The sequence below is a fragment of the Phoca vitulina genome, unplaced genomic scaffold (genome assembly GCF_004348235.1).
Source record: "Phoca vitulina isolate PV1807 unplaced genomic scaffold, GSC_HSeal_1.0 scaffold23, whole genome shotgun sequence".
Classification (NCBI taxonomy): Eukaryota; Metazoa; Chordata; class Mammalia; order Carnivora; family Phocidae; genus Phoca; species Phoca vitulina.
Window position 1 is genome coordinate 15,127,443 of NW_022589726.1, and position 13,758 is coordinate 15,141,200.

At 44.6% G+C, this 13,758-nt stretch overlaps 1 protein-coding gene across 2 annotated transcripts in view; it reads right to left on the minus strand.

Moving 5' to 3' along the window:
• Positions 1-213: 213 nt before the first annotated feature.
• The window catches only part of LOC116642416 (17-beta-hydroxysteroid dehydrogenase type 6-like), a 35,089-nt gene continuing 21,544 nt past the window's right edge, over positions 214-13,758 (minus strand). For both annotated transcript variants that reach the window (XM_032420822.1, XM_032420821.1), the window contains exons 2-5: positions 10,005-10,337; positions 8,270-8,528; positions 3,945-4,108; positions 214-1,179 (exon numbers count right to left, since the gene is read on the minus strand). In XM_032420822.1, the coding sequence (XP_032276713.1) occupies positions 962-1,179; positions 3,945-4,108; positions 8,270-8,528; positions 10,005-10,317 (954 nt within the window). In that variant the 5' untranslated portion in view covers positions 10,318-10,337 and the 3' untranslated portion in view covers positions 214-961. The remainder of the gene's footprint in view (positions 1,180-3,944; positions 4,109-8,269; positions 8,529-10,004; positions 10,338-13,758) is intronic.

Sequence of the window (13,758 nt, forward strand, 5' to 3'; positions counted from 1 at the left end):
GATTTTATTAAAAATACGGGGATACAGGAAATGGTCAGGAAAGTGGTATAAATAAACTAATAGGAAAATCAACAGGATTTTTTTTTTTTAAGATTTTATTTATTTATTTGACAGAGAAAGACACAGTGAGAGAGGGAACACAAGCAGGGGGAGTGGGAGAGGGGGAAGCAGGCTTCCCACGGGGCAGGGAGCCCAATGCGGGGCTCAATCCCAGGACCCTGGGATCATGACCTGAGCCAAAGGCAGACACTTAACGACTGAGCCACCCAGGTGCCCCTCAACAGGATTTTTCTTAATGGGAAATCAACTGAGAATGTCTAAACTTAATAAATTAAGAAATAACACTATATTATTTAGAAATACAGAGGTTAATATTGGAAGCAATAGCTAAAAGTTGAAAGCATTTACCTCTGAGGAGCAGCAATGAAGGGTGGGGAACTGCTGTTTTTTACTTTTAAGCTTTTGAGTATTAACTGAACATTTAACTATATGTGTGTATATTATTTTAATTTACAAAATTAAAAATCATTTATTTTTAAACAAGGAAGAAACATTGTCAAAAATAGCTGACAGAAGAAAGCAAAATGAAATATTTACTAAAAGTACCATAGTACCAAAAAAAAAAGTACCATAGTACAAATAAGGATACACAGGCCCTTTACTTCTCAATAGTCCTCAAGCAAGTGTATCATAGCACAGAACTATTCATTTACATAAGGAAATAATATCCAAACAAGTTGAACTGTTTTCAGTCTACTCTGTTTCATAGGCAAAGAATGATGTATTTTGGAAATATTCTCATCAAAAATGCTTAAAATAGTAAAAATTCAACACCTCAAGGAATAAGCTTTGGATATCTGGAATATAAACATGTTAGTTCCTAATAAGGATTACTGAGACACTAATTATCAGTTTCAGACTTCTGTCTTCTTCATTTCAAGAGCCATCACACCAGTTTTCTTTAGACTGCCTGGGCTGGTTTGGGCCAAGATCTAGTCAATATGTAGTCTGACAGTGATGTGGGTAAATAAGATAGAGGAATGAAGAAAAACAGAGAGTCCCAGCCAGCTGAATATCGAGTGCGGGGATGCACAGATGTCAAAGCATGTTCCATGCAGTCAGTGACCAGGTTCAGGTTTGTGCTACATTTCAACAGCCCTTGTTTGACACCATCGTAATCTGTATACAAAAAGAGAAATGGTGGTCAGCAATCTTATTCCGTGTATTTTTTTTTTAAAGATTTTATTTATTTGTTTGAGAGAGAGAGAGCGAGCATGAGCAGTGGGAGAGGCAGAGCGAGAGGGAGAAGCGGGCTCGGAGAACGAGAAGCAGACATCCCCCTGAGCAGGGAGCCCGATGTGGGGCTCGATCCCAGGACCACGGGATCATGAGCTGAGCCAAGGCAGATGCTTAACTGACTGAGCCACCCAGGTGCCCCAATATTATTCCTTGTATTTTAATATTAAGATCCTGTTATACCGGGGTGCCTGGGTGGCTCAGTCGTTAAGCGTCTGCCTTCGGCTCAGGTCATGATCCCAGGGTCCTGGGATCGAGCCCCACATCAGGCTCCCTGCTCGGTGGAGAGCCTGCTTCTCCCTCTACCACTCCCCCTGCTTGTGTTCCCTCTCTCGCTGTCTCTCTCTCTCTGTCACATAAATAAATAAATAAATAAATAAATAAATAAATAAATAAATAAATCTTAAAAAAAAAGATCCCGTTATACCCAGTCAAAGAAGTCTAACTACATTTAATTTCTACAAGGATTAGGCTGATCAGATCTATGCTTCCCAGTGACAGCCACCAGCAAAATGTAACTGTTGAACTCTTAAAATTTAGCTAGTATGACTAAAAACTGAATTTTTAAATTTTAATTAATCTTAATTTTAAAACTCAAATCCATTACTGGAAAACGTTTTAGTATTTTTGGAGTTGTCCATGGATGAAAATAATTTACAGTGCTATCCAATAGAAATATAATGAGAGCTACATATATAATCTTAAATTTTCTAGTTGCCACTTAAAAAAAGGAAACAGGTGAAATTAATTAATTTTAATAATACAGTTATTTAATCCTACATATCCAAAATACTATCATTTCAATATTTATTATCAATATAAGGTATTTTTTATTCTTATAAGTAATGCTAGTGGCAACTCTAAATTTTCTTAATCTACAGATGAAGTATTTCCTAGGAAAATTTAGCATCCAAGTTTAGATATGCTGTAAGTGTAAAATACACACCAATTCTCAAAGACTAGTAAGAAAAATAATAAAAAATACCTTATTAACAACTTTATATTGATAATAACTCTATGAACAATTTCAACTCCCTTAATTTTTTTTTTTTTAAGATTTTATTTATTTGTCAGAGAGAGAGCGAGAGAGCATGAGCACAAGCAAGGGGAGTGGCAGGCAGAGCAGGCTGAAGGAGAAGCAGGCTCCCCACTGAGCAAGGAGCCCAATATGGGACTTGATCCCAGACCTCTGGGATCATGACTTGAGCCGAAGGCAAACACTTAACCAATGAGCCACCCAGGTGCCCCTCAACTCCTTTTAAATCATGAAATATATATAGCCTTTTATATCTATATATACTTTGATGTATAGTCACTACAATAAATTCTATTTCCCTCTTAATTTCTATTGTCAAACTATATGTATCCAGAAGAGGGAAAAATTCCCTAATACCCAGGTTAAAACCTTAGATGGGAGAGTTTACAACTATGGCTGGCCCTCTGGCATGTTGGGAACTGTAGTTCCCTGGCTTGCTATGAGTTCTGAGAGGCTCACGCACCGTTTTGTGCTAGCTTTTTCTTGATCCAGTTTTTCTCCCCTCTGCTGTCGGTGACCCTCTTAGGCCTGATGCACCCAGAAGACGGTGCTGTAGGTTGGGAGTCTTCTGTATGCTTCCATCTACCTTTCTTTCTCGGGACTACAGTACCACTCAAAGCCAGTGACAGAGCCGCTGCCACCCACCCATCACAGGGTCCCTCTGTGAAAGGAGAGCTGCTCCCTTTGGCCTTGGCAAGCTGCTGACTCCTTTGTGTGAAGAAATAGCATCACTGCCCCCACGAAGATGGAACCCCACACCAACGTGCATGACTTACTTCTATGAAGAAGGCTGCTTTGCCTCCACCCCCAAACTGCCTCCTCTTTCAGGTCATAAGAATGCCATTCTTACAAGAAATTGAACCATCTAGGGGCGCCTGGGTGGCTCAGTCATTGGGCATCTGCCTTCGGCTCAGGTCATGATCCCAGGGTCCTGGGATCGAGCCCCACATCGGGCTCCCTGCTCTGCGGGGAGCCTGCTTCTCCCTCTCCCACTCCCCCTGCTTGTGTTTCCTCTCTCACTGTGTCTCTCTCTGTCAAATAAGTAAATAAAAATCGTTAATTAAAAAAAATAAGAAAAAAAAGAAAGAAATTGAACCGTCTCTCTCCCATGAAGCTCCTGAGGGCTGCACATGGGGTCCAGTCTCTGGGCACAGCCAATAAAGCGCTGCAAAGCTGGTCCTCACCCACTTCCCCCTGCCCACACACGCCCTCCCTCCTCCCACAGTAAGACGTGGAGTTTGCGCCTGGGCCCTCTGTTACCAAAAGGGTAGACAATATTGAAGGCTGTACTTCAGTTGTGCAGGCCTCCCACACGAGCCCCGCCAAACTACAGAGGGGCAGACGCAGAGGTTCTGGGCCTCTAACCATGTAATACCTCCCTAGTGCTCATGTGGCCTTGGCCCCAGGCTGTCCATATAACCTCTTCCTCAGCCATGACAGCCATCACCAAGCCAACCATGAGGGCACTGGGCCCTTCCCAAACCCCTCCTGTCCTGGGAAGGCTTTGTTTAAGGAGCTTTGCTCTCAGAGGACCTGCTCATCATTCTTCACCAACCCTCTTTTCCCCTTCTCAGGCAAGGTTAGCCATTATCCTATCCAAAGAAAAGCTCACGGGTGTCAAAAAACTTCTGTCCATAGGCTTCCTTGATATGCACAGGGACTTCTTCCCAGGCTTGCTTTAGTTTCTCTAAGCACCGCTGTGGTTCTGTCATTCCGGTTCTGAAGTAGCCAGGTTCAACTATGCTGATTTTCACCCCAAAATGTTGAAGCTCACGCCTGAAAATAAAAACCCTTGAGTTAACTCTTTTGCTTGGAAGACACAATTTCTTTTCTTTTTTTTTTTGGAAGACACAATTTCAATGCTCTCAGGGAGGAAAACAAAACAAGTGTATAAAAACATCTCTACTGGATATTTTAAAGGATAAAGAAATGGCAAGGAAAAGAAAAAAAATTTTTTAATATCCCTAGGTCCAACAATTGGGACAGGATTATACAAACTACCATAACCATTCAATTCTAGATCCACTCTTTTCAGTTATTAAGTCCCTACCACGTGTTAGACAGGGGAGCCATGCAGAATACAAGGAAGAATAAAGAAAGTTAGCATTTTTATGGCAGCTACTGTGCTAAGCTTCTTACATGCACATCTCAGAAAATTAAGGCTCAATTGTTAGCCTCAAAACGTTCACAGTGGATGAATCCAACAAGTAAGCAAATAATTGTAACACAACTCAGAAGAATTATAAAGGAGAGGTATTCAAGGGGCTACATAAGTAGAGAGGAGGAGGCAGATAGATTTTCTGAGGGAGTCAGGGAAGGCTTCAATGAGGAGAGAATGTTTCAGCTGAGGCTTGAAGGATAAAGAGGAAATTTCTGAGTGAAGAAAGGGGAAGAGCAGAATACCAGGTAGTGGGAACTGGACCTGCAAGAGCACGGGCCTCTGAAGAATTACCATGTATTCAAAGACTACAAGAGACCATTAATGGAATATGAGGTGGGCATGAAAATTACAAGTCATTGGTCATTCTAGAATATTCAGGTTAGTTCAACAAACAGTTCCAAAATCCTTCTCAGGGGCTGGGTATGTACCAGGCACTGTGCTAAGTCCTGCCTTCACCAAGTGAAATAAGATGGCGTTGTGTCCCACAGGAGAGGTATACTCCAGGTGCTTAGGGGACAGTGATGAGGGGTGTTCCCTAATCTAGAGGTTGAAGTGGCCTCACTGGAGAAGGTGAAGCCCAAGCTGATGTCAAGGACAAATGTTTGAAATAATGGTCCAGAAGAAGGTAAAACACAAAGCATCATGACCCTCTAAAGCGGCAAGTGGTTCTCAAAGTGTGGTCCCCAGATAAATGGCAACATCAGCATCTGGGAGCCTGTTAGAAATACAAATTATTGGACTCTAGTCCAGATTTATTAAGTCAAACTGGGGGGTGAGACCCGACAATCTGCGTGAATAATCCATCCAGCTGGCTCTGACGCATCCTAGAGGTTGAAAACCACTTCTCTAAGGGAAAAGCCTCCCTTATCAAAGCAAAATCTAAAACCTTCCATGGTAGAGCCTCAGAGACTCTCCCGGTGCCCGTATGTGCTGGAGAAGAGAGAGGGCTGTGCAAGCCAGTGGTGCCTCTGCCCTAAAATTCCACTTCCCCTTGTAGCTTCCTCACGGTGATTCCCATCACACCAAGACGCCTGCATTCCCTTTAAAACTCCAGCTCATAAGTGGGACAGAACTTCCTTTCCCTGTTCAGCCTTAGCACAATTAAAGCACATGAGAATTTTCTAAAGGAATCTGTGATTTGAACATTGGAAGGACATTCTTTGCTCCTGGTCTGAGAATAATCAAGGGGTCTGAGACACCAGTCGTGAGTGGTGGTAAATCAGCAGGCAGCAGCCCTGTGGAGGCAGACAGGTCAGTTAGGCTGGAAGCCAAGCAAGGTGCCTGCCACATGGTGACAACTCATATGACTTCCTCAATTATTTCCCTATTCCCTTCCTAGGCAGATAATACAATATGCATATTATAAGAAACATCTACTAGTCATGGCACATGGTAGGCTATATAATGGCCCCCAAAGATACCAGGTCCTAATCCCTGGAACCTATAAATGTTACCCTATGTGACACTTTGCAGTTGTGATTAAATTAAGGATCTTGAGACAGGGAGATTATGCTAGATAATTTGGGTGTGCAATCACAGCTATCTTTTTTTTTTAAGATTTTATTTATTTGAGAGAGAGAGACAGAGATAGCGAGAGAGAGCACGAGCAAGGAGGAGAGGGAGAAGCAGACTCCCTGCCAAGCAGGGAGCCCAATGCAGGGCTCGATCCCAGGACCCTGGGATCATGACCTGAGCCAAAGGCAGACACTTAACCGACTGAGCCACCCACACACCAGCAATCACAACTGTCTTTATAAGAGAGACAGAGGCAAATTTGAAGACCCATAGAGGAAAAGAAAGCAATATGAACTTGGGGGCAGAGATTGGAGTGATGTAGCCACAAGCCAAGGAATGCTGACAGCCCCCAGAAGCTGGAAGAGGCACAGAACAGATTCTCCCCTAGAGCCTTCAGAAGGAACCTGGCCCTGTCAACAATTTGATTTTCGCCCAATAACACAGATTTCAGGCTTTGGCCTCCAGAGCTGTGAGGGAATAAATATGTGTTGTTTTCAGACACTGTAAATTATAGCAGCCATGGGACGCCTGGTTGGCTCAGTCGACAGAGCATGCGACTCTTGATCTTGGCATTGTGAGTTCGAGCCCCACGTTGGGTGTGGAGATTACTTAAAAAGATAAAATCTTAAAAAAGAAAAACTACAGCAGCCATAGGAAGCTAATACACAGTGCCTAAAATATTCACAGCTCATTCCCAAGTGTGAAACTGCCCCAAAGTCTGTTCCTGCTAAACAGGGAGTCTGTGCAGCAATATTTTGTGCCATGTGACTACCCCATCATGTCCCCAGCTAACTGGACAAGGGAGGGTACCTGGTGGGAGGAGAGCCCTGCTTAGGACTAGAGAGCAGCTCTGCCTGTTATTACCTGTGTTGTGACCATGGTGACTTACTAACCTCTGCACCCCAGTTTCCTCACACATACAATAAGGATAAAAATAATACCTTCCTCATTGGGTTGCTATGAAAATTGTGAGATGTAAAATACTCGCAACAGTACCTGGCACATAATAAGTGCACGAAAATGTCACAGAACAGGTCTCCTGACACACACAGAAAATAAACACAGCTAACAGAGTCCTCCCTCTTAGGAAGGAAAAGGTAAAGGGAAATATAAAAAGGAAGCAGCAGATAGAGCTACACAAAGCTGAAACGGTGCATGAAAAAAAGCCAGGAGGTAGTGGGGCCCCTGGGTGGCTCAGTCGTTGAGCGTGTGCCTTCAACGCAGGTCATGATCCCAGGGTCCTGGGATCGAGCCCCGCATCAGGCTCCCTGCTCGGCGGGAAGCCTGCTTCTCCCTCTCCCACTCCCCCTGCTTGTGTTCCCTCTGTCGCTGTGTCTGTCTCTGTCAAATAAATAAATAAAATCTTTAAAAAAAAAAAAAAAAGCCAGGAGGTAGAGGCAGGGCCATTATGGGCCATGGAAAACTGAGGTTCTAAGAAAAGAAGTTCTCAGACAAAGAAAAGATATACAGGGGCGCCTGGGTGGCTCAGTCGTTAAGCGTCTGCCTTCGGCTCAGGTCATGATCCCAGGGTCCTGGGATCAAGCCCCGCATTGGGCTCCCTGCTCCGGGGAAAGCCTGCTTCTCCCTCTCCCACTCCCTCTGCTTGTGTTTCCTCTCTCGCTGTGTCTCTGTCTGTCAAATAAATAAAATCTTTAAAAAAAAAAAAAAAGAAAGAAAGAAAGAAAGAAAAGATATACAGAGTAAAGCAGATGAGCGCCCAGAGAGAAAGAGTGTCACCATGGAGAGACCAGGACAGGCTCACTGTAAGGAGGAAAGAAGACAGTCATCTTCTCTTCAGAAATGAAATTTTTTTTTAAAGATTTTATTTATTTGACAGAGAGAGCACACAAGCAGGGGGAGCGGCAGAGGGATAGGAAGAAGCAGACTCCCCGCCGAGCAGGGAGCCCAGGACCCTGGGATCACGACCTGAGCTGAAGGCAGACGCTTAACCATCTGAGCCACCCAGGTGCCCCAAGAAATGAAATTTTATCAAGGATAAATCTTGAGAATGAAAAGTGTGATGTGGTGGCAGGACACAAAGACCTAGCGTCAAAACACAGTTCAGCCAAATCCGGGTGGTGGCAGGTGAACTTTGGGAAAGAGACTTAAATCTGAGCCTCAGTTTCCTATATAAAACAGACTAGTAATAATATTTACAAATCAAGATTTTTGGAGTAATGAAGTAAGATAATGTAGGTGAAAGCAATGAGCACAGTGCCTAAGACATATTTGTTGCTTTTGTTTTAACTTAAGAGCATTACCTCAGGGTATCTGAAAAGGCTTCCACTCCATACTTGGAGCTACAGTAGACTCCTCCGAAGAAAGCAATTCTTCCCAGAATGCTGGAGACATTAACAATCCTCCCCCGTGCTCTCCTCACCAAGGGAAGCATGCTCAGGGTCAACTCAATCAAACCAACGAGGTTCACTTTGAGGACGTCCACATAGTCCTCCATCTTCAGCCACTCACTGTAGCAATGTGGGTGAAAAATGCCTGCATTGTTGACCAGGCCCCAGAGTCCTAAAACAAAGTCAAAGCAGAAGTTTGGTTTCAGACCACACAGACAGACCATTTACCTTAATCCATCTTCCTGCTGACAACTAAAAATGTTAGACAAAATATATTTTTTTAATGTTCTTATATATATCAGTTAACAAGAAAGTATAGAAAGGTCAGGGCAAAAACTAAGGCAGGAATCCAGAGACAGTAAAGAGAACACCGATGCCAGTTTTTGATTTGAGGGAATTTGCCAACTAGTGTGAACTTGAATTTCAGTATTTATAGCCTCAAAAAAATTCATAATAAGATATGAAGTCCAGGGCCCACCTAAGGTAGGGATTCTAATAAAAAAAATACTCTTTTCATTAAACTGGGATCTTTAATGGCTATGCTTATCAGTATAAGGGTGAGATAGAAAGTCCTTCCAAAGGACTGAGAGTAAAACTGTCCACCTTGAACTTTGGTGTTGTGGAGAAGCAGCAAGAATCAACCCTATCAACCCTGAGGAATCATAACCACAAGCCATCCCTCATGAGAGTTTACGGCCAAATTCCCACTATCTGGATGGTCCAAAAATCTCAAGCCAAGAATTAAGTTCAAGGTGGTCAAGGCAGTTCACTGTCATAAATCAGAATACAGAAGGAAACAAAACACCAAATGCAAGAACCAGCAGAATCAATAGCAGAAAAAGACTCACAAAGACATTAGATACTAGAATTATAAGACATATAATATGAAATATGTATGCTAAATGTAACTTTATTCTTTTTAAAGATTTTATTTATTTATTTGTCAGAGAATGAGAGAGAGAGCACATAAGCAGGGGGGGGCGGCAGGCAGAGGGAGAAGCAGGCTCCCCCGCCAGGCAAGGAACCGGACATGGGACTCGATCCCAGGACCCTGGGATCATGACCTGAGCCAAAGGCAGACGCTTAACCAACGGAGCCACACAGGTGCCCAGGAATGACTTTTAAATGGTAGCCAAGGGGAGAAGAATCAGTTTCTTAAAAATACGATGAAAATTCGGGGCGCCTGGGTGGCTCAGTTGTTAAGCGTCTGCCTTTAGCTCCAGGTCATGATCCCAGGGTCCTGGGATGGAACCCGGCATCGGGCTCTCTGCTGGGCGGGGAGCCTGCTTCTCCCTCTCCCACTCCCCCTGCTTGTGTTCCCTCTCTCGCCGTGTCCCTCTCTGTCAAATAAACAAAATCTTTAAAAGAAAAAAAAAGAATACCTTGAAAATTCTTTAAGCATAAAAGAACTATGGTTATAAATACTCCACTGGCAAAAGTGGGATAATAGCTTCAAATCTATTTGGCTCATTCTTCAAGGTAAACCTTGTTAAGGAAATGAAACACCACCAAGGATCAGGACTATCCTTCAAGTGAAAAAGACAGCCTTTTAGGCCCTGCTTTTGAGAGTTTACATATAGAGAGAAAACTTTAACAACTTCATGCCCATGAAGTTGAATGAATGAAAGGAGAAACTACTTCTCCTTACCTCTGTCCCCCACACGCTCCTTCACCCACTGGGCGGCCGCAGAGATGCTCTCTGTCTTGGTGACGTCCAGGATCACCGTCTCCAGCCTGTCTGACGTCTGGCCTCTCAGCTGCTGGGCCCCCTCCTCCGTCAGACACGCGGCCAGGACCCTCAAGCCTCGCAGGTCCAGCTGCCTGGCCAGCAGGTTCCCGAAGCCCGAGTCGCAGCCCGTGATGAAGACGTACTTGTCCTGGAGGTGGCTCACCACCTGCCTCTCCCAGTACCAGCGCAGGAGGTAGTAGAGGCCCACGAGGGCCACCACGGACAGCCACATGGTGAGGGGACCTCCTTCCCCTTCAAAAGAAAGAGAACAGCTTTCATTTCCTTCTGTCCTTTTCTCTTTAACCAGTTATCTACTGCGTATATACTATGTGCCAGGCATTGCACCCAGGGCTGGGGACTCCATAGTCACCAATACTCACAGAGCCGCAGTCCAGAGAGGGGATCGGGGGTAACAAGACAAGTGCCATGCAGTGTGGTGGGTGCCGTAACAGCATACACAGAGTCTAGTGAGGCTGCAAAGGAGTAGGACCCACCGCCGACAAAGTTAGAAACGGCTTCACAGAAGCACCGATTTTGGAACTACTTCCTGTAAGATAGCTAAGAGTCCAAAAAGTAGACCCGGATGAAGAACATCCCAGGCAGCAACAGTGTGTATATGAAAGAAGTGGTGAGCAGCATAACCTCCTGATGCCTACAAGCAGTTGAACGTGGTGCAGGACAGAGCATCCAGAGGCCGTGAAGGCTCAGACCAGGATGTTCCTTGTGGGCCACACTAAGGAATCTGGACATTATCCTGTAGGCAACCAGAGTGTGCTATTATTGGGAGGTACTAAATTGAGGAGTAAAATAAGCAGATTTAGCTTTAGAGAGATCTGTCTCACAGTGGGAGTGGAAGGTATATTTAACAGGGCGGTGAGGAAGGCAAAGAGATCGGTTAAGAGGGCACCTGGGTGGCTCAGTTGGTTAAGCGACTGCCTTCGGCTCAGGTCATGATCCTGGAGTCCCGGGATTGAGTCCCACATCGGGCTCCCTGCTCAGCGGGGAGTCTGCTTCTCCCACTGACCCTCTTCCCTCTCGTGCTCTGTCTCTCATTCTCTCTCTCAAATAAATAAATAAAATCTTAAAAAAAAAAAAGAGATCGGTTAAGAGACCCAACTGTTTGGGTGAGATATTGCAGCCAAAGCAGTTTGCAAATAAAAACCAATCAGATGCGTTGTTGAAATGAGTGCTCAGAGATGCTTACATCTCTTCATGCAGTTCTAGAGAAACAGCCACCATTTGGGGGCAATCTATAGTGCTGGGTGAAGTAACACATGATTCATAAGGACATAAAACACCATCAAAGATGGGTGTGAGCCCACTAGGACAGCATAAGACCTGCACCATGACACCTGCATGAGGTGAATCTAGGCCATTCAAACTCTTTGGCTTGGCATTCAGGCCATCCCAGTGCTCTGGCCCTTGACTTACTCCTTAGGCTTCTTTTTTGCCACATCTCTCTTGCACCCCACTCTTCAATCATAACTAGCAGCTTTCAGTATCCCACAGGCTTTTCATGCCCCAGTACACAATTCTCTCAACATTCCTTCTTTCCCAGCCCTCATCCATTTGGCAAATAACGCTCATCTGTTAATACTCCACTGAATCATCATTTTCATTCAACAAACATCAATTCAATACCTACTATGAGCCAGACACAATGTTCGGCACGGATAAACAACAGTAAGCCCAACAAGGTTCCATTATTCACTGAATTCACCATCTAAGTGTGAAGGCCAACAAGAAAACGAAGCGATGGAATAGAATCAAGGACAAGATGCTGCTGGGAGCGCTCTAGAGAGATCTGAGGTTTCTAGAGAGAGTAAAATAGAAGTTGAGATCTAAAGGATAACAAAATAGTAATAACAATAGCTAACAACAACAATAGCATAACACTTGCTATCTACCAGGCCCTTTTCTAAGCATTTCACATATATTAACTCACTGAATTCTCACAACAGCACTGTACGGCAGGTCCTGTCATATCCCTGTGTTAGGTTCAAATGCCAAAACATTTAGGGGGTATAGCTCAGTGGCAGAGCATTTGACTGCAAATGCCAAAACATTTAGGCATGCAAGTGATTCGGTGGGGACAATACCATGAGAGGATAAAGGGGAGAGTACAGGAGTAGGTGGTAATGCAGATCTGACACCTCTGAAAGGAGAAAGAGGATTTGAGAGGAAGCTCCTTCAAGTGCAGGACCCTGAGAAAGTGTCAGCCAGGCCAGTGGGGGGCCCTTGAGCAGAGACTCCCCAGTAGAATCCCACACTGGGCAGAACTGGCTGGGCTCCATTGCTGCCGCCATGCTCGGTCACTGGCTGGGGGTGCCCAGGAGAGGCGTGCCTCAGTATACAGGCCATCGCAGATCCAAAGGCAACAGATGGAGGCTGTGAGTCAACGGCACTCCTCAAAGCTGACTGTCTTGAAAAAACATCTGAGCAACACATTTCCACGACTGCCACATTATTTTATAGATGAGCACTGAGAGATGAAGTATAGCTCAGGGCAAAGCAGGGGAAGAGTGGTCCAGGCAGAAGACTTTCTTGACCGCTCTTTTTTTTTTTTTTTTTAAAGATTTTATTTATTTATTTGAGAAAGAGAGAATGAGAGACAGAGAGCACGAGAGGGAAGAAGGTCAGAGGGAGAAGCAGACTCCCCGCTGAGCAGGGAACCCGACGCGGGATTCGATCCTTGGACTCCAGGATCATGACCTGAGCCGAAGGCAGTCGCTTAACCAACTGAGCCACCCAGGCGCCCTTCCTGACCCCTCTTAACCCGACCCCTGGTCTAATAAAATAGACCACTCCCTCCCTGGCATCCCCACTGCAGCCTGCGCTTGAGTGTATCATGACGCCCACTAACTTGTTACACTGCTTCCTTGCACTTTTAGATTGTAAAGCCCTTGCGAGCCCAGGCTACGTATCATCTATTCATCTGCACCTGGTGCGGTGAATGGCACACAGCCGCTGCTGTGTGGTTAGATAAATGCTGTTAGATAGATAAGATAGATAAATTAAATGAAAATATCCTGGCGGGGGTGGGGGGAACAAAGGGAGAAAAGAGTAACAGGAAGAATGAGCCAGAGAAGTAGTAGAAATAAAGCCAAAGGAAGCCAAGGGGAGAGGGGCTTAATGGAGGATCAACTCCGCAACACGGAGATCCACTGAATACTAGCGGGTTACTAGTGATCTACACTAGACTCTAAGGGAGTTAAGAGTAAAGAAGCCAGCCTGCAATGGGCTGATGGATGGACTGGAGGGCAGGAAGTAGAGCCAAGTAGAGACTCATTTCAAAGGAGTGTGTGGAAGGAGAAGAAAGAACACAGTAGCTACAGGGGAATGAAGTGTTGTGACGCTGTGATTTATAATAAAAAAAATATATATGGTCTTTGTCCATTTCTGGCACAATGCTTAAAACACTTAGAATTTCCTAAGTGAGGAGAACAAAGCTGTATTATTATGTTAATGAGGTTACCTTGGGGCCACATCTAAGGATGAGGGAACCAACAATGTGGTCAGAGGGTTGGAATGAGTCCCACCCACTCCTCTACCTCTGGGACCGGGAGAGGGGCTGGAGATTGAGTCCAATCACCAATGGCCAATGATTTAAATCAATCATGCCTATATAATGAAGCTGCCATAAAAAAAAAAAACAGAAGAACAGGGTTCAGAG